Source organism: Gambusia affinis, linkage group LG07, assembly GCF_019740435.1.
Source record: "Gambusia affinis linkage group LG07, SWU_Gaff_1.0, whole genome shotgun sequence".
Lineage (NCBI taxonomy): Eukaryota > Metazoa > Chordata > Actinopteri > Cyprinodontiformes > Poeciliidae > Gambusia > Gambusia affinis.
The window spans coordinates 4763110-4790593 of record NC_057874.1 but is presented as its reverse complement, the minus strand read 5'-3'; the positions used below and the strand labels follow the sequence as shown (position 1 = coordinate 4790593).

Sequence of the window (27484 nt, the reverse complement as noted above, 5' to 3'; positions counted from 1 at the left end):
TCTCCAGGCCATTATGGGAAATAAATAAAAAAAAAAAAAAAAAAAAAGCATTAACAAGATTTTTTGAATACTCTGGGTTTTTTTTTTTTTTTTTTTTTTTTTTTTTTTTTAACTTGTGACCTGACTGGATTTCCCAGAACATTTTCTTCTTCCTTGATACTCAGATGATCACATCACAAGCACTTGAATTATTTATTGTGAACCTTTCTTTGAAATGACAAAATCACTGTAGATAAATCACAAGCTAAAATGTAAACAAGAGTGATTATAGCCTGATAAATCTGTTGATACTTATATAAAATATTTAAACACACAAAAAATCATTAAAACATTTCTTAAGGCTTTTTCTGAGTTCACTGACTTTGGCATCAGAGGAGGAAAACTTAGAAAGTTGATCCAACATCAGTTTAAATCCTTATGAAAATGTTGAATCACCTCTGTTACTTTGTTAAAAACACTGTAAGAAATCCTGGCTGTGAAACAATTTGTATTCAGATGACTATACTATAACAAAACAAAGATGTAAAAACTGAAAAGATCTAAAACTTTTTATTTAGAAATACCAACATCAGGACAATTGAGCGGTTCTGATTAAAAAAAGAAAACGTTCCAAATCTTTCCTGAAACAGCAAAAGTGTGACCAGTCAAATCAATGTTTGGTTGAAATGGCTTGCAGAGAATTTATGATATGTTGTTTATTTGTTGTTAGACAAGGAAAAATGGTCAGACAAAAAAAGCTTCAGTTTACAACCATAGCAATGCTTTAAAGCTTTTAAATGATTGTTTGAGAGAACAGTCAGTCTGCTTGGTCTGAATTTCAAAGGGGGAAAAAAAACAAAAAACAAAATGAAAACATTGTAAAAAGAAATGATTTGAACATCTTGGGAAAACAATTCAAAGTATAAGAAATCATTTGAAGGAAATAGGATTTACATTATGAAATAAAAATGAAATGTGATTAACAGCGACGCAGACAGAGTTAAAGAGAAGCAGTCATGGACAGGGATTTCTGTTTTCTTTTTTATGCACTGCATAAAGAGTCTGGAACATTGGTTTTGTCCTGTAAAACGTTAAAAGATGGCCGTGTGAAGAGAACATAGTCATTGATGATATTGGGTTATATGTCAATGAAAGTAGAGGTAGTGGTTAAAATTCAAGAAGTGAGAACTCTTTAGCTGTTGTTGCTCACTCAGAGGAGGATTTATCAGGTTAAAGTTTAAATTTATAACAACATTACTGCCACATTACTGTGTTCTTTTTCTATAAAAGATGAGAAAATAATTCACAAAAACTCAAGCTGATACTACTGCTTAAGAAAGAATGAATATGAAAACACACATTTTTATACATTTAAGCTAATTTTCATAAGACTACAACATTTAGATCTCTAATAAAGTAATTCTATGTCCAATTTGCAATAATAATAATTTGTTTCCCCACAAATACCGCAACTGAATAAATGTCCAGTCAGAGCAAATATTATGTTATTGATTGGAGGTTGTGATGCAGTACTTCCTGATTTTTTTTCTTTGTTTTGTTTTTTGACAAAATTCAAAATTGAATGAAATTTGTCATACTACATATGTATATAAAAGAGATGAACTCCTTTTGTCATGAAACCTGGAGGGATGCAACAGGAAATGCCAAGTTAACCTTGATAGAGTTAATGTGAACATATAATGTTGTTGTTGTTTTATTAAACTGTAATGAATATTTAGCATTTAACAAATTCAAGCTAAACATGATGCATCAAGAATCATTGCGCAACCTTTGCTACTCGTAACAAGTTGGGGAATTTTAAGTTGCAGTGGACAGTTAACACACTGTTGAATTCAACTTTGGGTTTTACGTGTGGTATCTAGGATTGATACAATTAGATAAGTGTCTGAGTGTTTTCTCCTCTGTCATGGTCACCTGAAAGCAAATGGCCTTTCTGGCAGGATTTGGCTTATCTGGGTCCTTTGAGTGTGCTCAGTTTAATGGGAATCTTATGACCTCCTTCCTGTTCTTGCCAGTTGGAGCGATCAGAACCACTAATTGTCACCGAGTCTGGAGACGAGTCAAAGCAGCGTATTTAATGTTTCAGTGTAAAGCTACATATAGACACTAAACCAGAGCAGAAAGAACATAATGAAAACAAACAAACAAAAAAGTAGGTTTCCTTTTCAGGTCTGGACATGTTCCTGTTGACCTCTGACTGATTCGGTTCTCAGACGTCGCTTTGTTTACGCTTCTCTCTGTATTGAGGAACATGTTTTGGCTTGTCCCATGGTCAGGCGTGTAGGAGTGTTGCTGGTCTGCAGGGTGAAAGCATGTGAGAAGCCACCTTCTGTTTCCTCTACGAGTGAATCAGCACACCAGGAGATTGTGCTCTTTCCGCTGGTGCAAACCACTTGACATGAATATAGTGCCTTCAGCTGCCAGTTCTGCTTTTCTGCAGAAAAGCTGGGCCCGAAATAGTGTTGGCCCACGATACTGATCTCCTGACCAAGAGCAGGGCATAGGTTGTGACTAATAACCACTTTGGTGCAAAATGTCATCATGCCATCTGTTTGTGATCCAGACTGAATTTCCTAAAGTTCAGCTTGTTTTGTTTGGGTTAATATTTGAGGTTTAGAAAATAGAAGGAATTGCAGTTCAGGCTGTACATTTTGACACTTGATGTCAGGATGAGGAGCACTCCTGTTTGGGTATAAACATTAATCTTCTTGGCAGTTTTACTAAGTAAGTTGTACTTTGTTGAGGATGTTTGCATGCTGCTGTGTTTTCTATTGATGAAATTACTCAAAATTGTGAAAATCTATTTCAGCTCAGCCCATCCTTTACTGGTGCTCCAGGAACATGTCCTTCTGGAGCAGCATCTCCTTCAACCTGGCCGTACTCATGAACCTCCTTGTGGCCTTCTTCTACCCTCTGGAAGGTTTCCGTGGAGGTCAGTCAACTTTCACTTTATTACGCCAGAAGTGCTGATACCTCACAAACCTCATTGTTTTATTGCGTTTTTAAAACTTCATTGTTTTATTGAGGCTCATGTCCCGGTGGAAGGTGCATCTTTGCTGAATTCTCAATTCTTGTTGAAGAAAAGCAACGGTGGTTTGTGGCCAACCACCAACAGAACTTTTTATGGCTGTTTTCCGGTCATTTTTCCCCATAAACGTCAGATTGATGGAGTTGACGAGCTATAGTTACCCTCATCTCCTCCAGAGTTGCCATGGGCCATTTCTCTGATCATTGATGTATCTGGTTGGCATTTCAGTTGAAGTAGACGGTCTTTCATTGGTGTCGACTCTCAGTTAGTTGGGAAATGGTTGGAAGTAATTTATAAATTTTAGTTTGAATTGGAAGAGTGACCCTAACACCTTAAGAGTGGTGCAGATGTATGAGAAGATGGCAATGAAACCTTAAGATTACTGCAACCGTCTTCATTTCAGCATTAGATGGATATTGTCCAGGCATCATAAGCACTGGTTGCTCCCAACGATAAAACACCCAAACACAAAGTCAGAGGTTTGGTACATACAGGCTAGTGCAGTGAGGAACATTCAGACCTCTACATTGGAGAAAGTAAACAGTGATGAGGGATGAACCAAAACTAAAGAGCAAACTCTTTTAGACAAGAATCAGTGGTTCATTTCAATCACAAGTCTTTGACAACACTTGTATGAAGACTGCAATCTTCACAAAACAGAATGCAGGTGGCTTGAGAGGTGTGACAGAAGCTGTCTCTGTTAAATAAGAAAAACCACCAAAAAAACAGAGGATGTGGCCTCAGATCTCATCTCGCTAACACGTCCTCTGCAGCCCTGACTTGTTCCACGAGGCAATTTTACTCTAAATCACAGCCGGGGACATGTGACCAAAACAAATTGTCGTTAGGTACATGTTTGCGTTGTCAAGCAATTATGACCCAGACATTGAGCTGAATAGAGGGGGGGGGGCAGTGACATGCGTATCCCACATGCCCCACGACGGATCCTAATGGCCCTAAAAGTGATTGTTCTGATTACAGGTTAGGAGCCTATTACTTCTAGCCAATGTTTAGAACCTTCTGGTGGAGAGTTGAAATGTCTTCAAGCAACAAGAAAAGTCTGTTCGCCTTCTAGAAGTGCATGTTCAGCGTGCTACTAGAATTGTCATCAATGAATTGATTACATTGTCAATAAAACCTTAAGAACAAAAAATGTTCATCAAAATCTCTTTGTTGTGATGTATTGAACATATTTTTATGTTTTCATTGATGTAGCTCCTACAACATGCAGCCTTTTGATAATAACCACATGGCGGTATATTTGAATGCCGCTTTGAAGAGGTATTCTTTACTTTTCGTGTGACCGGGACGTTTACAGCCATCGGTCGAGTGAGGTTACACATCAAGATGCTCACACCACAAGGCTGCTTTTTTTTATTTCCATCTCATCAACCTTTTCTTCTATGTAGAACAACAGATAGTTTCTCAAAGCACCGCTTGTGATCTGCAAGCATCTGTTGAGTACCCTGTGGTTAACACAATGAGTGTGACAACTAGATTACAACACAGGAACTTGAAATGGCACAAGCAATAACTGCTGAGGTCAGGGGTGAAGCAGAACTCTGACGATATGGAGCGCAAGATGTGAGTTTTTCAAGCAGCTCCCATGGGGTTTATACCACCAGTACCATGGCAGGTGATGCTTTAGATTGACTTTTTGAAGTTGGACATTTCATTTGATGCTTGTAGAACTCATGACGGTGATACATGTACACTGTGTCAAATTCTTAGACTTTCACAGAGCTGTCTGTGCTCCTGAATGCTTGTGGTTTGGGTGCAGCTTCACACTTCTCTAGCTTTACCACAGGCAATGAAGTGATGAGCATGTTCACCAGTCAGAAGATATGGATGTCACACTGCTAGCTTATTTCAAGAAGACCCACTTGATATCTCCCTTAACCTGTTTCCAGAGATATATCTGTTCCTGCTTAAAGATGCAATATGTAACTTTTATTTTTTTTAAAGTGTATTTTTATACATATTTGTTAAAACTGTCATAATGTTGCGACTGTTTAACATGAATCAGATAATCTGTGAAAAGCTATTTGGTTAACTATGTAAGCTAGTTCATTATACAAGTTTGGAAAATGGTGTTGGCTTACAAACAAATAGTGAAACAAGGGGATTTAAAATGTGCTTCATACAAAAAAAACATTCAAAAAATAAAGCAATTCAAGAGAGATTTTAGGGTTAAAGTTTGTGTCTTACTTCAAGTGGGGCCCCAAATTAAAGTCAGCTCAAGGCCCTAGATAATCTTTGACCGGCTCTGCAAAGCCTGTCTGAGGATTCTGCTGTGAATGGAAACCAGAAAAACGTCATTTTGCCTAAATACAACTCATACTTTTGCAAAAGAAGCCATACTCCTTCAATGTTCGTCAGGAAAATGGACGACCAGATCACTTTCTAAAGCAACGCTGTTTTTGAAATGAGTCATATTTTGATATTTCAGGTTATGCGTTATTATTAAACCAGGCAATCTGGAGAGATGACCCAATACAGCCTCCTCTGTTTGAAAAGTTAAACATCATACGCGATGCGGACCAAACGCCACGTACACAGAGATAAACGGGATAATTGACTTTGGTCCTACACTATTATTACCTCTAGTCTCTCAGGTTATGTCTCACTGCTTTGAAAAATAGATTTAAGTAGCCTCGCAGGTCATAAGGTCCAGCAGATTACTACAGCAAAAGTATTTTAAGTGAAACGGAGTCGTCTGAGTGCTGGCAGTTCTGCACGACAGGCGATTCTTCACAAACAAAGGGAGTAAGTGACAGATCCCAGCATGTTTTTACATGTAGTTTCAGTTTTCCTTTTCTTCTGGTCTCTCCTCTTTTTCTTTTTCTTTTTTTTCCCCCCTCTGGCCCTCTGCGAGGACGGCGCTTGTGGAGATGTGAAAAGCCGCCAGTCATTAGGGCCTCTTTTGTTTGAAAGCAAAGAGAAGACTCACATTGTTTGCATAAACTTTCAATTGTTCTGACTGGGGTCAAATGGCGAGGTCCCCTTTTGTTTGTACTTCCTCAGTTATAGAGACAAAAAAAAAAAAAAAGATTGTTTTGCTTAGCTTTAGAAACCTCATGTGGTTTTCAGTTTTAAAGGATCATCTGAGAGCTCCGAGTCAATCCAGGACAAAAGCTGTTTCTGCTAACTGATGGTGGCCTCAATTTGTGGCTGGTTATATCAAGTATTAAAACCAAAGTTAATAGACTGACCTGAAAATGAACACAAGACAAAACAAATCTCCCCAAATTGCGTTGTGGTGTTTATTTTTTGATGATTTCTCAGACAAACTTTACACTTTACCAAAAGCACATTTCTTACGATATTAAAATAGTTTCTTAAAATGGCAAACAGTTAGAAATATCATCACATGGTTTGATGCTTGGACTCTGTCAGCTACAAATCTAAACACTTTATAAACAAACTTAATATAGAAAACCTCTTCTTTTGTTGTGAAGGTAACTATTAATAAGGAGTGCTGCATAAATGTGGCGGTGCAGAAGCAAACATAGCAACACCTCAAGCTTTTCACTGTAAAGAGACCAAAAAATAGTGCAAGTCTAGAGCACGGGTCAGTGTGTTTCAGTGTTGCTAAACTTTACTATATTGATCTGGTGAAGACTTCTTGTGCGGGTGTCTAAACACAGCTTCGTGTCTGAAACATTTCCTGTCGCAGTTTAACCAGCGTGAACCAAGTAACCTGCAACAACCTCACACCTGAGCTGTTTCCGTCCTCTGAAAGTCATGACTATTATTGCATATCAATAACACAGGAACAACCGACTAAAATGGTTGAGATGAAAAAACATGTTGCTTCAGTTGCATTTTCTCACTTGTGGTGGCCCAATCTAAAATTTTGAAGAAAGCAATAGGTTTCTAAAATTTAGCTGCAGTTTATTTTATTTTATTTTTACTTTTTCTACCTTTAACTTGGACTAAACGAATGATAATAACCGGCTTTCAATATGCAAGGTAAGGATAACTTTCTTGCAAACCTTGAAGTGTTTTTATTGACATTTCATGTGAACGATCAACAAAAGCAGAAGACTAATAATAAAGGTTAAAAGTTTGTTGGAGAACAACAAAGTTGTGGAGAAGCTGAAGCAGGGTTAGGTTGTTGGCGTTGGGGAAATATATAGCTCATAAAAACAACATATCGCCCAAAGTGCTTTATAATTCAATGAAACAACAAGAACAAGAAAAAAATATAGAGAGAGATCTAAGACTAGAACAAAATACAAATATACTCCATGACTGCCATTATAGCTAAACAAAAAAAAGGAAAAATTGTTACTTAATTGATTTGAGTTTTTGGGGAAAATGCTGCAACTGAAATGAACTATTTCTCAGTTTTGATTCATATCATTGTTTTTTCTTGGCATTTTACTTCCAATTTTATGCTAGTTTTTCTTCAACTAATTTTACTTCTTGTATCATTTATGTGTTTATCTATGATGAAAGTACTGTGAAGCACTTTGTTCAGCTGTGGTTGTTTTTAAATGTGCTACATAAATGAACTTGATAGAAGAAACTCGTTCTGTTTGAATCAAACGCAAAAGAAGACAAATGGGTCTTGAGAAAAAATTTAAAACCTTGACAGGCTTGAGTCTTAACATACAGTAAGAGTTAAATGAAATGGTTTAGATTTGTCTGTTGGAATGGCTCAGATAAAGTCTAGCCTTTAATGAAGAAATTATAAATAAAAACATAAAAAGTTGGTCTCTAGATGTTCAAAAGTAGTTGATGCAAATCCCTAAAACCTTGCAGTTTAAAGTGGTACTATAAAGTGTTGACTCAGGGCAGCAGAGTGTCGCATTGTTTAGTTTAAAAAAATAAAAATAAATTCCCTAATGCTAAAAAACCACCTCATTTAGTTTCATCAAAAATCTTGAGCTTTTTTTTCAAAATAGCCATGTTTCCATTAACCAATTTAAAAAAAAATTTTTTTTTCATATTCTCAATTTGTGCAATTTTACAACCAATGGACTGATCTAGATGGGGAAAGTGAGGCAACTGGGTGGTTCAACTTCCTACAATTTACTGAGATCCTTAACTTCAACACTTGTTCATTTAGATTTTTTTTTAATTTATTGAGGAATGAAGAATCCCTAAAAATGTGGGAACACTGCAGTTTTGAGCTGTGCCTACTCAAGTCAAGTCTACTCAACAAACACAAGCCTGGTAATATTATCATGCTTGACTCTAATGCAAATGATAATTAACCTGGGTGTTTTGTGGTTTCTGTAGGCATTGTGGGTTGTGACTACATGAAACGTGTGGGAGAACAGGACGCTTGTGCGTCAGCACTACACATAAAATCAGCGTTGGAAGTCTTCATGTACCGTTCTTTTAGCATAAAATATGAATGGAGGAGGAACTAGGTGTAGCAATTCCTTTGGCCGAGCAAATGCTTCAGATTTGATTGTATAACTCTCCTTAATCCTTGTTTGCGGCTGACTGATCAAACAAACTCGAGCTTGGCCTCAGCACGAGTCGGCTGTGACTACATTGAGAAGACGCATGGAGACGGCAAAGTGTTTGATGACAGAGGCTTTGGAAAGATTGTCGAAGCTGCTGGTGTGGCATTATAGCCCATGTCTGAAGATCCTTCAAAAGCAAAAAGGCAGATAAGCAGCCTTGGATGGTGTGTTACTCTGTCTGTATCGAGCGTTTTGAGCTCCAACGCAACAAAGCCGTACCTAGAACCGTCGCTGACAACTTTGGCTGCTGCAGCGTCTATTTTTATCCAGCAGAGGGTTATGTAACGCATACCTGACGAGCGTTGTAGACGCCGGAGATGATTAGGGAGGTCCACTTGGTGCCTTAGACAAAAAAGGAATGTGACTAATCTCCTTTTGTAATGTGTGCTTTGTGAGGAATGGGAATCCCATTAACAAAGCCACCCAGTCTGTCAGCTGCATACTGATCAGGACTCCTGCGATAATAAAGCCCCACGCACTAAATATAAAACTAAATATAAAAATATGTGGGCATCCAAAAGGTCTGGGTAGAAGTTGGATGTTGTTCCTGTTGTTCATTATTAATATATGTAACTCACTGTAGCAGTAAATCAATTAAAAAAGGTAAACCTTCCTAGGTAGCAATATTATGGCATATTGCAGTGATTTATATTTGTTGTTGTGACAGACCTGGCCTTCCACGTAACAAAACTCTGAAAAGTTTGGGACATTTATCTGACGGAGAAAATTACAAATTCTTTCAGATTTTAATTAACGCTGGAACTCATTTTTAGCCCTCATTATTGTCTGTTTTCTCTCTTTTGTCATTGTTTCAGCTTTACTATTGTATTCATTGTTCTGTTAGACAATATTTTAGCTGTCCCATCGTACAGTGTGGAATGTATTTTGCTGTAAGAGAAGAAATAATCACCATCTGTTTTAGAAAAAAGCAAGTATTTGTAATAACAGCCGTGACTTGAAGTGAACTGACTGAATGGATTTTTTTTCTTCTGCCTTTCTCTAACCAAATTCTTCTGTTTTTTCCTTCAGGGACCCTGGAGCCCCACCTGTCTGCTCTGTTATGGATGGCCATGCTGGTGTCGCTGGCCATCGTCATCGTGTTGCCTCAGCCTCATGGAATCAGGGCGCTGATTGCGTCCACCATCCTGCGGCTGATCTTCTCTGTGGGCCTGGAGCCCACGCTGCTCCTGCTGGGCGGGTTCAATGTAAGCCTGCATCAGCCTGTTTACCAAAGCGGACGTTTTCTGGTTGCGATTCTCATGTTTCTCTGAGTCACAAGAGGTGTTTTGTTGGTTTTCCCAGCTGTGTAACAAGGTGATCTTCCTAATGAGCTTCGTTGGGAACCGAGGAACCTTCACGCGCGGATACCTGGCCATGATCATGGACGTGGAGTTCCTGTACCACCTGCTCTACCTGATTATCTGCTCGCTGGGGGTCTTCGTCCACGTCTTCTTCTACAGCTTGCTGGTATTTACGCAAATCACATTAGCTCAATAATATTAGTAGTATTAAAGACAAGTGAAGGAAACAAAAAGAGTCTCCTTTTGTTCCTGTGGTTCTCAAAGATGCCATCACTCATTTGTGAATTTTCATCTTTTTCAGCTCTTCGATCTTGTTTACCGAGAAGAGACCTTACTGAACGTGATAAAGAGTGTCACCCGGAACGGACGCTCCATAGTTCTGACGGCCGTGTTGGCCCTCATCCTCGTCTACCTCTTCTCGATCGTGGGATACATCTTCTTCAAGGACGACTTCATTTTGGCCGTCGACAGGATACCCAACAAAACTCTCGGTATGTTAAAGTCTTGGCTGGAGGCATCAAAGTGTTTCTTGCCCTTCTTGACCCAAGTACTCATGGAATGATTTTCATCATTATCAAAACGCCTTACATGAAGAAATATCAGTGTAACCAAGATGTACGATCAAAATTTCTTCACATTTTTGTCAAAATCCTACAAGTTTTACAACGTTGGTTTTGTGACCAACACTGCCTTAATAAAGTATTCACACACCTTAAACTTTTTCAACTGCAAACTTCAATGTTTGTGGGATTTTATGCAACATACCAATATAAAGTAGTTTGTGATTACGAAAGGGAAGGTTTGTAATATTTGGTTTTATTTAGATTTTTCAGAAGAAATCTAAAAGGTGGACTTCCCCATTTTTATTCTGGTGAAATCCGGTCCAGTCGATTGCCTTTAGAAGTCACCTGACCATTACATCTGTAGATAATTTTGTGTCGGTATAAATTCAGCTGTTCTGTGAAGACCTCAGATCTTTGTTAGAGAACATTAGTGCATAAAGCAGCATCACGAAGCCTAAGGAACACAGCAGACAGGTTAAATATGGAGTGAATTTTAATGGATGTTTAGGGCATAAAACAATGTCCAACCAATAAGGTCTTCGTTATATTAGAAGAAAAAAGAGTAAATACAGACTCATAGCTACAATGTATTGGTGTAGAATGAACCACATTGTTAGAATCCTTCACTGATAGTTCTGATCTTAATCCACGTAAAGATCTGTGGCAGGTCTTCTGCAGCAGAAGGTTGATCTACAAATGATTGACCTTGGTATGGAATACCAAACTCTCACCACACTATTCAGATTTTTTTTCTTTGTTAAAACCTTGTATCATTTTCCCGTCACTTCACATTAAGAACTACTTTCAGAATTGTGAAGTCGAGGTCTATCACTTCAACCCAAATAAAATATATCGCAGTTTGTGGTTGAAACGTGGCAACATGTCAAAAAATAAATGAATAAATGAAGGCACCTCAGTACTTCTGCAATGCACTTGTATGCATTGTGCTAATATATATGCGTGTGACTTTGTTTATGCACGTGCATAATCATGCACGTTCTGTTGCTGAACAGAACATGGAGCCAGCATGATTGGAGAGTTCTTCTCAGGCGGAGCGTGCCAGAAGGAAAATGGAGAAAACTGCTCGACAGAAGCCGTCGTGGATGGTACGTTGACGAAAGTATGAACATGTTGGAGGGAGGATGTTAAAGTTCAAAGCTTCTGTTAGGTCTGAAGCCACGTGTTGGTGCATGCATGAGATTCCAGGTTGTTGGTGTGCGACTGTGCTTGTGGCTTCTATGTTTGTTTTACGACGGCTCTGCGTTTTCCTGAGTCACCAAGATCAGCACAGCTGAACAAATCACGAGATTTAGTCAGACGGAGCCACCTGGTGAAATTGGGTCCCTCGTGCTGCGAGAGAGGGCCGATACTCGGGCCTGAGGTGAAAAGGTCAAGGATTAAAAACCATCAGGTACAAGTGGATTGAACGATCCATCCAGTGATGGCTCAGAAAGCCTCCAACTCCAAACAATAAGTCTTTGGAAGCGACTAATCTTGATGGGAAAAACCACCATTCAATCACGAACACATTCAGCAGCTTAAAACCGATCAGTCAGCCATATCCAATCCCCAAATTGCTTGACCCCCGACCTCGCCTAAGCTTCCAAAACCCTTCATCACTGTTCAAGTATGGGATAGTTTTTGTCGCTAATTGGAGAAAATCCTATACTTAAAGTTCTCACAGCTTCTTTAGCAAGCCAGCTCTAAAAGTATGGATTTGGTGATCCCTTATTCATTTCTTCTGTCTTCATCGAAGGTATGCGGTGCCAAGTCCTAAAAGTAAATAAATTAGGCAACGTTGCTATATGCCACAACACCACACGGCTCATTGGAAGGATTGCACAGTGGTTTGCCTTACTTGTTTACGCAAACTCGTTTTTGAGAAAAGGTTTAAAGATTTTTGCTCGTTTAGCTGCATCTGTTTCCAGAACTTCCCTCTTTTACTTCTCCATGCCACTCTCATTCTGTCTACCCTCCATCTTCTGAACAACACCGACTGAGAGCATTGATGTGTCGCGCCAGGATGCGTCTCTGGGAAGGAAAAAAAAGGGGGGAGGACTGTTGTGTCTTTCTGCTCTAGAACAGAGCATAATCTATCTTTATGTTTTTTTGCATTAGCATTTGCTTAGTCTTCAACTCAAAGCAAAATAGTATCCAAGCAATGGCCAGGCCACCTAGTGGTAACAGTCATTACAACACAATGCACCACCGCTACAGGACAGCAGCGTACATGATCAACCCCGTGCCATGATTGCACACAGGCCTGATTTAAATAATTATAATAAAATTACTCAATGGAAATGATTTCAAATGTAATTGAGTAAAATACTTTACTCAACACGTGCTAAATTAAAAAGTTCAGGTTTTGTAAAGTTCTTGAAAAAGAACAAAGTACAGACAAATTGTATTAATTACAGTAACAAGAGTAAACGTAGCTGGTTACTTTCCACTCATAAACTTGTAACTGGAATTGGCTGACCTTCAGCTTTACCTTCTGTGATGTGGACGAAGCAGTTTCAACCTCACACCCTTACGTAATGTCCGCTTGGCTTCCAATAACATTTTTTACTGTTCATGCTTTTCTTAAATATTCTCACGTTTTGATTGTACTTTAAGAGAAATCTGCAGTTATCCGTGGGTCAGAGCTAGAAAATCGATCATATATCAGATTAATGAATCCAGTGTGGTTCCGGCTCTACTCAAAATGACCCTGGCCCTGTCTGTGTTTCGAGATTTATTGATTAAAAACAATGTCTCTCCTCCAGCAGAGCAACTTTGGCATTTTGCCGCAGACGGCAGGTATCTAAAAACGTAACATTTTCTTTCTCTTCGTAGCTGCTGTTGCTGTCCAGCCATCAGTGGTGATTGAGGACAAGGAGCGAACATGCGACTCCTTACTCATGTGCATTGTCACAGTACTGAGTCACGGCCTGAGGAGTGGAGGAGGTGTTGGGGACGTCCTGCGCAAGCCGTCCAAAGAGGTACGGAGTAAACAAACTCGGCAACAAAGAGATCATGCGGAGGTTTCTGAGAGCGTGATCAAATAAAGGTTCACTTGAAAGCACAAATGTATATATTTTTTAGCTCTTTTTTTGTCACATTGCTTTCTTTTCAAACAGAAAACGGCAGCACACATGACGTGAATTCTTGCCCGTTTTCCCGCCTCGCAACCAGATTGAATTACGTTGAATTGAATTAAAGTAATTGGAGAAAAACGAGTGGTCTTAAAAGTTGCATTTATGATCTAACAAGACCATCAAGCTGTTAATTTTCCCCATCTTCAAAAAGCATGTAATAAATCTGACCCAGTAAGTGCACATTGACCAGTTTATTTCCTGAGAAATGGTGTAAGGGCTGCCCCGTGCATAAAGAAGCTCTGTCTGACTGAGAGAAGCGCGCCGCTGAAAGGTCAAAGCGGCCGCAGCGAAGACTCTTGTAACGTCCGGCATTCCAGAAATAACAATAAAGTTATCTCATAAGGGAGGAAGACAGGCTTGTATCACAGAATGCCTTAGATCTTCAGTCTAACGTAAAGAATGAGGGAGTGAACTCAAAATTAGATAAACTTAGATGAGTTTTTTTTTTTCCCGTGACAAAAACCCCCAGCAGGACAGAGGCCTGTTTTCACTGAAGCACATTTATGATTAATATTAGACTAAATAGTTACAGCATAATGGCAACAAACAATGCATCTATTAAATATTTTTGTTTTAACCCTGAAATGAGCAGTTTCTGCAGTCAGAAACGACCAATCAGGAGAAGGGTTTAACGCTGTCATTCACTCTCATGCTCACCCACTCCCGTTTACTCTCTGCTGCTTTACCACAACCTGCTACAGATGCTAAAGCTAGTTAGCACAGCCACCGACGACAGTAGATAAACTGTTTTCCTGTGACGACAAGTTGTTTTTCCACCATTAGCACATTTAGCAGTGTACAAGAGTCTGATTGACAGCGCTTATACCCTCCCCCTGGCTCTGATTGGCTGAATTCTGATTGACCAGAATTAGTTCATGGTTGCAGATTGTAATTGTAACGCAGGAAGGAGGACCTCAATTTTATTTTTATTTTTTATTTTTTTAATACATCATCTGCCTCCTATAATACTGTCACAACATGGCAACAGTTTTAATAAAGATGCAGTCTCATGCAGAGAGCCTTCTGTCAGTCTCCTGTGTTCATTTCGTTCCTGATTTATTCCTGCCCCACCCAGAGGTAGTTTATGGATACACATTCCAGTGTATTCTAGTGGAGACACAGTAGATAAACATGAGTCTTGTGAATTTTCAAAGCAATGCCACAGCAAATGTGCTCTATAATCAAAGTTAAAGGCAGTCCAACAAAATATTAGTGTGTCCTTTTTATTTATTTTTTTTTGGTTGCAACTTTTTTTTTTTTTTTTTTTTTGGGGCCTGGCAGTGACATTTGTCACTGGTTTTTCAGTTCTCAGTTTTTTTTTCTTTCTTTCAACAGTTGTAGACTTCTCAGGTGTTATCTTGTACGATCTTTATATATATATATATATATATATATATATATATATATATATATATATATATATATATATATATATATAGCATTGATTTTTCTTTCTCAGAAGTTTAGTTGATTCCATAAATATGGGGAAAACAATGAGATGATGAAATCACAACAAAACTAATGGGCCAAAAAAAAAGTTAACTCACCTCCTTACATTTAGACCCACATAGCAAGAATTAAAATTTATTTAATCATTTTTTTGGCACTAGTGGCCTTTATTCAACAATACTCTCTAAAGGAAGGGGGGTACAGATGCAGAGGACGTTTGTCGAGGTCTGTAGCCTTTGAATACAAAGCGCCCAATCTAACCACTGCGTCATGTGACTCCCCTTAGCAAGAATTTATCAGCATGTCGATGACCAAAGCAAACAAGAAGAGGCTTAGAGGCGATCTTTGATGCAGTCTCGCCACCACCTTGACCTCCTTTGCCACTCCTACAGCACACCTCACTGCTGTCCAACAGCTCTCATTCACATCCTTCACTAATCTAACATACTTCCCTGCCACTCTTCAACATCTTGTGGAACAACCAAGTTAAAAGCTCTACCTCCACCACTCTTAGACACTTCCACACCTCCACCAGTGTGTCATCGGGACCAGCTTCCTTTCCCTTCTTCATCCTCTACAAACTTTCCTCACGTCAACCTTACAAATCTTACCCACCGTACTTCTACTCTACATTTTCTCTCATTTTCCTCAGTCATCAAAGTTCTGGTCAGAACGTTTCCATTTCCATCCTTAATCACTCTCACCTACTGCATGTCTTTCTATCTCTAGCTCTGTCTCGGCAGACTGAAACAACTGAAACAACAATCTTATTGTCCTCCCTAGCATCATACGCCCTTTGTTTGACCTCTGCCACATTTACCTTTAGTCCACTTCTCAGTCCTCTTTGTCTCACTTCTTTTTGGATAGCTCCTGTCTATGTATATGCTTCTGGACTTTTCCACCCCACCACCACATCTCCTTCTCTACATTATTCCCTCCAGATGACACACCAAGGATCCTCCCACCTGTCTTCCTTATCAGATTAGCTGTAGCTGTCCAGTCATCTGGGAACAATTCCTGACCAAGAACATGTCTCAACTCCTCCCTAAAAAACCCACAACACTCTCTTTTTTTTTTTTCAGTTTCCACCACCTGGGCCTCTGTTCTGCGTACTTTCTGAAATTTAATGGAAATTCATTGTAAAAACTCACAAAATATTTCCACTGAGAGTGAAATCAGCTCAACGCTCATGGTGCTTCACTTGTTTTCTTCCCCGTCTCCCTCAGGAACCCTTGTTTGCAGCCAGAGTCATCTACGACCTGCTTTTCTTCTTCATGGTCATCATCATTGTCCTCAACCTCATCTTTGGTGTCATCATCGATACATTTGCTGACTTGAGGAGCGAAAAGCAGAAGAAAGAGGAAATCCTAAAGACGACATGTTTTATTTGTGGTGGGTAAATAATTTATTTGTTTTTTTTTTTTGTTTTTTTTATCAGTGTAATCGGAAAATAAATGTTGGGTTTTCCTTGTTTTTATTTCTGCAGCCAGTTTTCTGACCAGACTTTACTTTCGGTGGTTTAGGGATATTATTGCTGCCTTCTTTTTTTTGTCTCTTTTTACAATCATCGGCGTATAAAAGTTGTAATGGCTGCAAAACAAACAAACAAAACAAACGGATGTCTTTCAGTTCCAGTTGCGTCAAAGCTGCAATCGATACCTGACGTGTTGCATGAAGCTTTAGTTGAGCAGAAGGTGTAAGCTTTATGGCTCTCAGCCAAAATTAATGCAAGTCATGCGAGTGGTCTGGCCTGAGTGTGAGCGTGCCACTGATTCACATCAGGGCTGCTTGCAAAATGGGGGCTGTTTTTTCTCTGTGTAAAAAAAAGAAAGAAAAAAAACCCTACGCCTCCTCTTCCCAGAATGAATGTTTAGTCACGGAAGGTGCTGCTGTGGAGGAGGAGTGTTTCTTCCTGTTGCCATATGAGGCTTGACCACGTTCAACTGTACACACGCTGCAGTCACTGGCCCAGACAGTCACTTGTTGACATTTTGTAGTGAATAATCCTGGCTCTGTGAAGCCTTCTTTTTTTGTGACTAGAATCCAAGAACACGAGCGGATTACTGGGATTTATTGTAACAGAAAACATAAAAAACAAAAAAAGTCCTTCTCACCTCTGACGTTTTTTCTGTCCATTCCCCGCATGACCCTGTTTCCTCTTATTTTCTCAGTCGCCCCCACGCACAATTATATCATCCTCTAATAGGGCGTATTTCTCCACTTTTTTCCCAAGAATTGAGAAGGAACGTGTGTAATGTTTATTTTGGGTGTGTGGTGGTCTTGCATCCTTTCCTTTGTAGGACTGGAGAGAGATAAGTTCGACAATAAGACGGTCACTTTTGAAGAACACATCAAGGTGGAGCACAACATGTGGCACTACTTGTTCTTCATTGTCCTGGTGAAGGTGAAGGACTCCACCGAGTTCACGGGGCCCGAAAGCTACGTGGCCGAAATGATCCGGGTAAGAATGTTGTCCTGCACAAACAGGTCTTCCACACAAAAACCACCGTTTCTTTGTTTTTTGTTCTTTTTTGTTTTTTTTGGTCATTCTCATTCTTTTTTTCTTTTTTTCTTTTTTTTTTTTGGGTCGTTCTCATTCATTTTTATTTATTTTTTTTAAGTAAATTGTAGAATTATTTGAGAAACTACGTACAGTCAAACATTTTTCAGATTTATTCACAAAGTCTTGGATTTTTTTTTTTTTTTTTTTTTTTTTTGAGGAGTTCTTCATAACTTTTTTTTTAAATACATTCCCAGTGTTGACAAAAAATACTTTATCAACCATAGTTTACGTTTTGTTTTGGTTTTTTTCCCATTTCATTCATTTACAGATTAAAATGAACATATCACTTGTTAACACAAACCAAAGTTTTAAATGAAAAAGAGAAGTCTTAAAATCTTAAAAACCCTCAAGTCAATTTATCTTACAATGAGCAAGATACAGCTAGCCTGTATGGATACATCTTTAAGCATAAAACAAGCAATGTTTTGCAATGTCTTTATTATTATAAAGATAATAACAATAAAGAAAAAGACATTATCTTTGTAATGATACTGCACTCTGTTCAATCAAAAATAATTCATTATACCTAAAATGAATATTATATTTTATTTATTTCATAAAAGTAAAAATAGATCTTCTCCCTTTGGTTTCATTTGACTGTTCCACAGATTTGTTCCATAAACACATCATTTTGATAAACTATAAAAGTAAGAGTAATACTAATAATGATGATAATAATAATAATAATTGAATAATCCCTGGCATTTCATTTTCAGGCGTTATTTTCCATTTCTCAGCAACGCACCAACAAAATCCCAATAAAATGCAACAACCTTGTGCTTGTGGCGAGGCGTTGTATGCTTGTGTGTTTTTTGTTTTGTTTTTTATTGCATCGGGTATCTTTAAAGCCACGGCGCCTCATATGTTCAAACACCAAAAATAGACGACAGTGGAACTTTGCCCTTAAGAGTAAGAACCAAGAAAGATTCATTTTGATTGTTGCAACCGAGTCGTAAACCTTTAGAAAACATTTCAACTGCCAAAGGAAAGCCCCACTTTGTGAAGTGGTTGCTTCATTGACGCACTCGCGCTGCTGTCGGCTTCTGACGGTTTCTTATTAGATTTAGCCCACTCTCTTCCCCTTTTTCTCTTGATCTGCTGCAGTCTTGTGAGGAACCACCTGATTTTAGGATACCCTTCCCCCCCCACCCCCCTCTCTCTTTCGCCACCGCCACCATCACTTCCCTCTCATTAACTCTGCACCATGTTGAGCCAAACTCGGATTGTCAAGCGTAGCGTTTTGAAGAGCGGCTTTCGGGCTCAGCAGAGAAGACCGGTTGATCTGTCAGGTGACCCGTTCTTCCTCGGCGTTCAGTCTCAGTTCCAGCTCCGATGTTCACTTTGCTGCTTTTTCATCATCTTGTCTGAAAGCAGCTTTTGAGAAATGAACTGCTACGTAGACATTTATCTTTTGTCTGTTCTAAAATCATTAAATGGGCTCATTCTGTTGGCACAGACGTCATTTTCATTCATTTGGGTTTAGGTTTCCTGTGTAGAGGAATGAGAACCAGAACTACATTGAACATGTGTTTTATATTTTTCTTAATAAACCCATATATTGTTGGAAGAAACCGCTGAGAGAGATTCTGAGGTATTTTAGTTAAATACACTTTTCCTGTGAAATACGTTTAAAAAATAAACTACTTCCAAGTGTTGCAGATATCAGTGAGTAAAATGTTGTCTGCAGACGAACAGTTTAACCCGCCCAGTTAACGGTTTCAGCTCTCCTGCTGCAAGACGTCCTTAGAAAAAACAACTTTACTACGTTTATCTGGGTGGTTTGGAGATGGAAACAAAATGATACATGGAGTGCACACATGAACATGTAATCTGCTTTGGATGTTTGAATAAAGCTGCAAAAAAAATGTTAAATGTTGAAAATCACACTCTTGAGTGTGTTAATTTCTTGTTATTTTTTTATTAACTCTGTAGTCAAAAGCAGATAAACGTTCACTAAACAAAGACACTTCTTTGTCTTTTTTCCAGACAAAGCATTACTTTTGGTTTTGCTAGCTAATTTTTAATTTTATATATTTTTGCAACTTTCCTGAATAATAATAATTATTACTATTCTTGTTCCTATTATTATTCATTTGGAGTGCACCAGTACATCGGCCCCAGTTTCCTTAACTTTGGGAGCTCAGTGATCGGCTGATACTTACTTGTGAAGCCGATCTCATCTACCTCAGTGAAGGTCTAAAAATCAACCGCTGTCCTCTTCTGCTCTCCTGTGAGAGAGGCTTGACTGTTGGCGCCGCCCACCAGGTCATTTCCGCACATTTCCAGTTAACAATCGTCACCCCACTTTTGCAAGCTCAGCAACTGTCTTGCTATGTTTAACCGCAACAAAATCTATATCAGTCAAAATCTGAATCGGCAGGTCAGGCTTTTTTAAGATCGGTATTTGGAGACCTGCAGTCTTTGAACCAGTGTTATTAATATTGTCTCCAAAGTCTGAATTTACGCACATTGCATTGCAGCTAAACGGTATAAGTTGGGTGAAGTGTTTTGGGAATCCTTCATAAGAGTCTTACTATAGTTTGCTGGAATTCTGGCCCGTTCCTCATGACTGAACTGGAGTGAATGAGTCAGGTGTGTGTGTGTGTGTGTGTGTGTGTGTGTGGCTGTCTACCTCACACACACAATTTCTCTAGGGAGGAGGGATCAGGACGTCTACTAGATATTAACTGTGGCATGCCTAGAGTCACTGTGCAAACTCTGTGATGATGTTTCAGTATTTCCTCCTGTTGTTCTTTTCTGATGGTGCCGTCTGTTTTGTGATGTGCTCCAATGCTTCCTGTGACAAAACACTCCCACAAAATGACCCTTTTGCCCTTCCGTACTTCACAGTAGGGATTATGTTACCTAGCTCTAAGCTTCCCACTTTTTCCTTCAAATGTAACGACGTTTTTTTCTTCAGCACCATATCTCACAGGTTTTCAAAGTTAGCGTAAGTGACATTCAAACTGAACTCTCTCTGTTTCTGTAATTTAAGAAATATTAGTAATCCTGTCTGGTTTTTAAAAAATAGCTCCCAATTCTCAATCGCTTATGCCTTTGAACATGCCGAAACATGTTTGCCATCTACTTCTCAGAATCGGTAGAAGTTTTGGTCGAGGATTTCTCGGCTGTCTGGGAAAACAAAGAGCTTGATATGAAATTATCAAAACACAACTTTATATTACTGCTTAGCGCTACGGCTAGCTTTAATCAAAGGGAGTGTTGGGAGGAACCCACACCCTGAATGGCTACATGCAAAACCACATTAGCTAGGCATTTGGCAAGCGCTGCAGAAACTTTCCAGAAGACTTTTATTTCCCCCCACACAACAATAAATCATGCACTAAACTGCCACACCCCTGACCCCACAAAAAAAACAAAAAAAACATACATTTAATATTTTAAAAGACAAACAAAAAACCTCAATCTGGTTAAAAGAAAAAATTGCATTCAGTTTGCAACCAGAAACCAAATATTCATAAAAAAAAAAAAAAATTCCCCATATTAACTGTTTTTTTTTTGTTTTGTTTTTTTTAAGTACATCTATACATATCTGTATAATAGTCACATTCACCAGAAATAAGTTAGACAAGGCAGCCTTTTTCAATCTGTTCAGCCTCTCTCCCACCGCGTTTTGCTTTTTTTGATGTGACTGTAAGGTGGAAGAAGCGATAAAACAGAAGGGGGTGTACAAGGCAAACTACTCCAACAATGACTGGGACTGACGTCAATGATGAAGGGCTCTGGGTGAAATGTCACATCTAAGATGTAAAAAGATGATGCATGGTTCACACTCATTGCTCTAATTCTTATTTTGTCTGACACCGAAAGACGCCTCTGCTCCTTTGAGGTGCTTCCCAATGTCTGATCGTAACAATAAAGCAAAAAAAAAATCTTCCTGTTCTTAAAGGTGTAAAAAAGAAAAACGGAAGGGAAAACAATCAACCTAGTTCTTTTTTCCCCTTTTTTTCAGACTTGTAATTTATGTTTTTTGGGGTTTTTTTCTTGGTTTTGTTTTGTTTAGGACATATTTGGATATTTGCAGGCTGAGTGGGCTGCGTCAGGTGTCTCTGTGGCATGACTGTGACGTTTTCTGTTGCTGTTTTAACCACACAGCATCCTGTTTCTCAGTGATGACTCGTGCGGTTTTAATCATGAAAAATGTGCTTCCTTCATTTCCACTGAACCTGTGTGTTGTAGCGTCTTAATTAAAGTGCCTGCACTTATCAGTTTACTGGAAGCGCTTTCATTTATAAACACTGGAAATGGAAAGACAGTTGAACTGCAGGTGACAGTCGTCAAACGTGATGGTTTTGGGGTTTTTTATTTTTTTGTTTTCTTTTGAGTGGGAGGTGAAGGGGGGGCGTCAACTGAAGCAGAATTCAAAAGGTATTAATGACCTTTGCCACAGTTTAATATGCTTGAGTTTTATTTTTGTGTCTAAATTCTGCGTTAGACCTCTAAAATCACTTAAAAAATGAAAAACAAAAAATGTGTGTTTTTATCGGAAAAATTGATTGAATTGACAGATTTTGGTTTGTCTGCATGGAATACTGAAGCAACACATATTTAGTTAAAACTTTGGCATTTAGTTTTTTGTGAAAATACTAAAGGAAGTCTTAAGGATGTACAGTTAAGAATTAGCATAAAATATGCAACTCAAAATGATTGTACAACAGGCATGCATTGTTTTTCTGTTATTTATGAAGAACTGGTGGGAGAAAAATTACAAAAACTGATTCTGAAGTGGCCAAGTTAACCTTTTGGTTTAGGGAATTTGAACATTTCTGTAATATCCCTTTGCCATGGCTCATCTTATTTAAATGGAGGCTAATGGTTGAAGTGATATATTCATTCATGAGACGAAGCAATGAACAACTTCGTGGGTTTGTGAGAATATTTATTGCGGTACTTTTGGGAAAATTGGAAAATAAAAATAAAAAATTCTGTTTTCTTAAAAAGATTAAGGCTTTCACACATCAGACACCTAATGTTTTAAAGAATCTCTGAGTGTAGGTTTCACCTGTCAATATGTTGTGTTTTTCTCTAATGAGAGCAAAAACACACTGTTAAATTATTCAGAACCTTTTAATAATTTTAAATTTTGGACAAGAGATGGACTTTATACCAAAACCTGCCGGGGTCTGACTAATTTTCGACTGAACTATATTAACTCTTAAAAGATGTAATGACTGTACAAGAGCAACAGCTCATCAATAGTGTGAACTTACACACGTCAAGGTCTGTGTGTTTGCTCGGTTTGCTTCCCTCTTTGGCATTCACCAACACAAGAAAGTGAATTTCATGACCTTCCACAGTCCCAGTCAAAATCAAAAAGAGGATTTGAATGAACGTGAAGCTTTAGCATTAGCAAGCCAAGTGAAGAACGTTCCTGAGGCTGTCAAGGTCTCCTCTTGGGTGCAGCAGAATAAAAAGAGCATCTCCTTCAAAGTACCTGACACAACAAATTTGTGCCTTAAATTTTTATTTTATGCAGACATTTTGATTGAGCCGCTATATGCAGTCGCCAACTTTGTAAATGTTTTGGCAGCGTCATCGAATCCAAAAGGTACAGTTGAAGCAGGAGGGATATAAAATCCCCTCAGTGAAGAGGAGAGAGCTTGTGACGTGAGCTGCTATGGTTTTAGCTTCCCCCCCCACCTCAACTCTTTCTAACCTTCAGTCAGTAGTTTTCCAGGGTTCCTGAAGGTCTTATTATCTAATCACAGCAGGGAAACTGCATCTAAAAGTCCCATTTTAAGAAACAAGAAAAGAAGAAATCCAGCAAAGGTTTGACACTGAATTAGAGAAAGACGCGACCCTTCAGTTCTACTTTGTGACTAGATTCAGACGAAACATTTCACATGTCACAAACTACCCTGCTGATGCCAAGATGCTTTTTTTTTATTGTCTCTCAGACTTGTTCTCCCGATTTATCTTTAAAAAATCAACAACACAGGAACAAAGGGCGTTGGAGACATGCTGCTAGTAAAACAGGGAGGTCAAAAGGTCCAGTTTACAGTTGGTTCTTTGCCAGGTTGTTATGCATAAATTCAACAATATTTATGTGGGCGTGCTGTGGTGACGTAGGGGATAGCGCGACCCACATTTGGAGGCCTTCAGTCCTCGACACGGTGGTTGCGAGTTCGATTCCCAGACCTGGCCAACGTTTGCCTCATGTCTTCCCCCCTGTCCTTCCCCCTTTCCTGTCAGCCTACTTTCAAATAAGGGACACTAGAGCCCACAAAAGACCCCCTGGTGGGGAGAAAAAAAAAAACTAGATTTATGTAACTATTCATTACAATTCATTACTAAGTAATGAATTGTAATGAATACATATTCATTACTTATGAATAACTATTAATAAGTAAGAGTTTAAGAGGCTTCACAAACAGAAACGTCTAAAAGTGGTCAAAGATTAGAACAAGGGTGGCAAAAGCAGCCAAATCTATGAAAGACTTTCAGAAAGAAAGAAAAACTATTTATTTAAAGTAGTGTTTCACAACTACTTTAAAATGTTACACAACAGCCTGTGATCTTGGAGGAAAAAGTGACCCTACAAAAAGGGGGATGGAGTCATGAATCTTTTTCACAAATAACATTTATAGTTTTTTTTTACACTACTAAAGACTTCTTCACATTTTCCCATTTTAATCTGAAAGCATGTGAAACACCTGAACCTCACCAGATCAGATTACATAACATCACATAATCCTGAGGTGCTGGTTATAATCTAAGATAGCTCCCCCAGGACAGATTATAGCAAGTAATGAGATTAGTTGCCATACCTACGCAGATGATGCACAGCTTTTAAATTACAATGTCAATGTCAGGTGACCAGACCCATTTGAGCACCGAGAAGATACTCAGAACAAATCAGTGCACGGATGTGCAGTAAATTTCTTCAGTTGAATAGAAATAAAACTGGAGTTATCGTCTTTGGACCTGAAGAGGAACGATCAATGCGGCTAGAAACTACTGATCAGGACAGAAATCTTGGTGTAGTGATGGATTCCAACTTGAACATTTGGAGACGCATAAAGACAATTGCAAAGTCAGTCTTCTACCACCTGGAGAACATTTCTATAATTAAAGAAATAATTCCCAGGCAAGATCTAGATCCACGTGTTTGTCTCTAGTTGCATTGATCACTGCAACAGTGTTTTCACAAGTCTGCCCAAAACAAAACCAAACAAACGCTTCTTCTCAAATTCTCACTAATCTCGCTAGAGTGCATGACCCCAGTTCTAAAGTCATCCGACTGGCTCTCTTTAACTCGGAGAACAGATTTTAAAATACTGTTAGTTTATAATTCCCTGAATTGTTTAGCATCAAAAGATTTGTTACTGTGGTATTAACCTTCACGACTGTCTGAAGTTGTCTTTGATTAATAATTGAAAATTGGCTAATTCTGGTCTGAATCACAACTTTATTACTTCTCTTTATTCTGCCACTGTAATGTAATGTTTCATTTTTATTTGCTTTGTTTGCCAATTGCATGTTTCCATCGTGTGAAGCTCTTTGAACTGCCTTGTTGCTGAAATGTGCTTCTCAACTCAGATAGATGTAGCGTTTTAAAACCATTTAAAAACCTGAATGGGTATTTTTTTTTTGGACTATCTCCTAAAGGTGCTTCTCCTTAGTCACAAGATGATGATGCAAAACCTTAAAAGGGTAGCAGAACAGAATACAAGCCGTGTTCATTTTTAAGAGTAACGTCTCCTCACAGTGGATTGTATGTGGTGATAAACTGTCAGGAAACTGCAAACAGACAAGAGCCAAAACCTCCATATTGGGTAGCTACCAGCTAGCTGGGTATCTGTGGTTGCTGGTGGGCTTTAGGACGTGAAGGTCACTGCTGAATGGGAGACACAAGTCATCCAGTGTTTCCACCGCTCTGTTCAACACACCCACCTTTAATTTTTCAGTGGTCTCGTATTCAGAAGCTAGTTGAGTGGGTTAGTGGGTTGGAGTGGGATTGTGATTCAAGTCATTGCTACTAGGCTGCTGATGTTTATCAATGAGTTCTGATAAAGTGAAATGATGAGGAGTTTAACTTTCATCTGCGTTTTATTTGAGTAAAAGAGACTATACATTCTCTAAAAACAACACCAGAGGTTTTTTCATTATTATTATTATTAGTTAAAAAAACACGAGTTTCACTTACTTCCTGTGAATTACATCTAAATTATTTTCCTCATATAATTTACTCATCAAAAGCGGCGACGATGGACTCAGCCGTCCCGTGCTCTTCCGCATGCTGAATGGGTGGGGTGCAGGCCAAGTAGGTAAACACAACCTCTGTCTCTTTGCATTCAGGAAGTGGAACATTGTCGCAGTCGTCCTCTGGTTCTTTCAGAATGACTGCAAGCTATTCATTATTTTAGTGTTGTGTGATTCCCCTCTGCCTGCCGTCTGACCCAGGGCTGGTTTGTGGTAAACACGGCCACCTCACTTGCCCCACTGTCTCCAAATCAACCACTGAAACCCAGGGACTTTTTCAGCCGCTTTGTTTTGCTCTGCACCGTTCCAACCCAGTGGCCACAGCAGCTGTACGCTGGGTCTTCTCCTTGAGTTTGTGCACCTTCGTGCTTTTCTGACTGGGGATTCGTGAAGGTGAGATGTGTCGCTGTGTATGAGGAAATAAAAATAAATGTGTTCATACTATTTGCCTATTTTTAAGAGAAGCAGGTTTCAAGTGTCATGAGGAAATAGAAGTGTGAAAAAATTTATATAAGTGCAACAATATTAGAGTAGTGGCTGTTGGTCACATCTGGGGTTTTTTTTTTTTGTTTTTTGTTTTTTCATTTAGAACCTATGCAACTTTAAAAGTACAGAAATCACCTCATAAATTATCTCCCTGGCTGGAAATTGTGTTCAAATTTTCCTAATAGTAATAATTACATTTATGTTGATTTAGGATTCATTCTGAAATAAATCCAGGAGAAAGGTCAAGCTTTATGAAAACCAGGAGATAAATTCTGATTGGTGCTTCTCTTTGAACTCGAGGTGTGGCAATAAATGAATGGAAGTATCATTGAATATGTCATTTATTTCTGCACTTCAATTCAAAATATTTAATTTACACTTGCAGTGCAAATGTATTCGTAACTCTTGCAGATTTAAATTTAAACCTAATTTTTTTTTCTACCATCAAAAAGAAAACAAGACTAAATAAATCAGAGTTTTAATTGATTTTTTTTTTTTACCCTCGGTTTTTATATACATTTTATTTTTTTTAAATTTCTCTTTATTCAAGGGGAAAATCTTCATCATCATTTCAGCAATCCAACTCATACTAATCGATGAGCTGTTTTTGTGTTTCTATGTTGCTTGTCGGTAAGGAGCTCCAACTCCTCTGGGGAACCTCTTTGCCATCACACTAATCTTTAGCTCCGTCCACAGATTCAACGATGGACTCCAGAAACAACAAAGTGACTCCCAGTCAAAAGGAACTTGAAAATCAGCCAGTGGTAATAATTGTGGGGCTTACCTGTGAATCCATCACACAGATAGCGGTGTATGCATTTCAAGAAATTCAAATTTTGGTTTCTCAAAAAACTAAAAAAGCAGAAGTGTGTTTTGAGCCTCACAATTGTGGCGAGCACTTTTAACTTGATGGTTGTTCTGCAGAAGGTCCTTAACACTCTACACAATTAGTGTAAGACGAAAAGAAAATGTTTACAACTAAAGTTGCTGGCTGTTCAGAGAGCTTCATCTACACAGATCAATGGAAAGTTAAGTGAAAGAAAAAAGTAGGAGTGAGACTTTGCACTGGAAGTTGGGATAACTACAGCCTTTGATTATATTTTTTTACGGTACTATGAAAGGTTTTCATTAAAAAAAATTTTGCCAATGTGTCATGTTCATTTTAAACATGAATGAAATAAACAAATAAAATGAATGTGACAAAGTAATGTTATGAAAAACTTTTTTTTTTCTTTCTATTGTGCAAGTTTAAGT

General features: G+C 38.5%; 1 protein-coding gene across 12 annotated transcripts in view; it reads left to right on the top strand.

Moving 5' to 3' along the window:
- Positions 1–27484, top strand: part of itpr1b (inositol 1,4,5-trisphosphate receptor, type 1b) — a 109893-nt gene that overhangs the window by 75841 nt on the left and 6568 nt on the right. For all 12 annotated transcript variants that reach the window (XM_044121546.1, XM_044121547.1, XM_044121541.1 and 9 more), the window contains 8 exons: positions 2810–2932; positions 9538–9713; positions 9811–9975; positions 10111–10300; positions 11386–11478; positions 13208–13353; positions 16185–16350; positions 17259–17419. In XM_044121546.1, the coding sequence (XP_043977481.1) occupies positions 2810–2932; positions 9538–9713; positions 9811–9975; positions 10111–10300; positions 11386–11478; positions 13208–13353; positions 16185–16350; positions 17259–17419 (1220 nt within the window). The remainder of the gene's footprint in view (positions 1–2809; positions 2933–9537; positions 9714–9810; positions 9976–10110; positions 10301–11385; positions 11479–13207; positions 13354–16184; positions 16351–17258; positions 17420–27484) is intronic.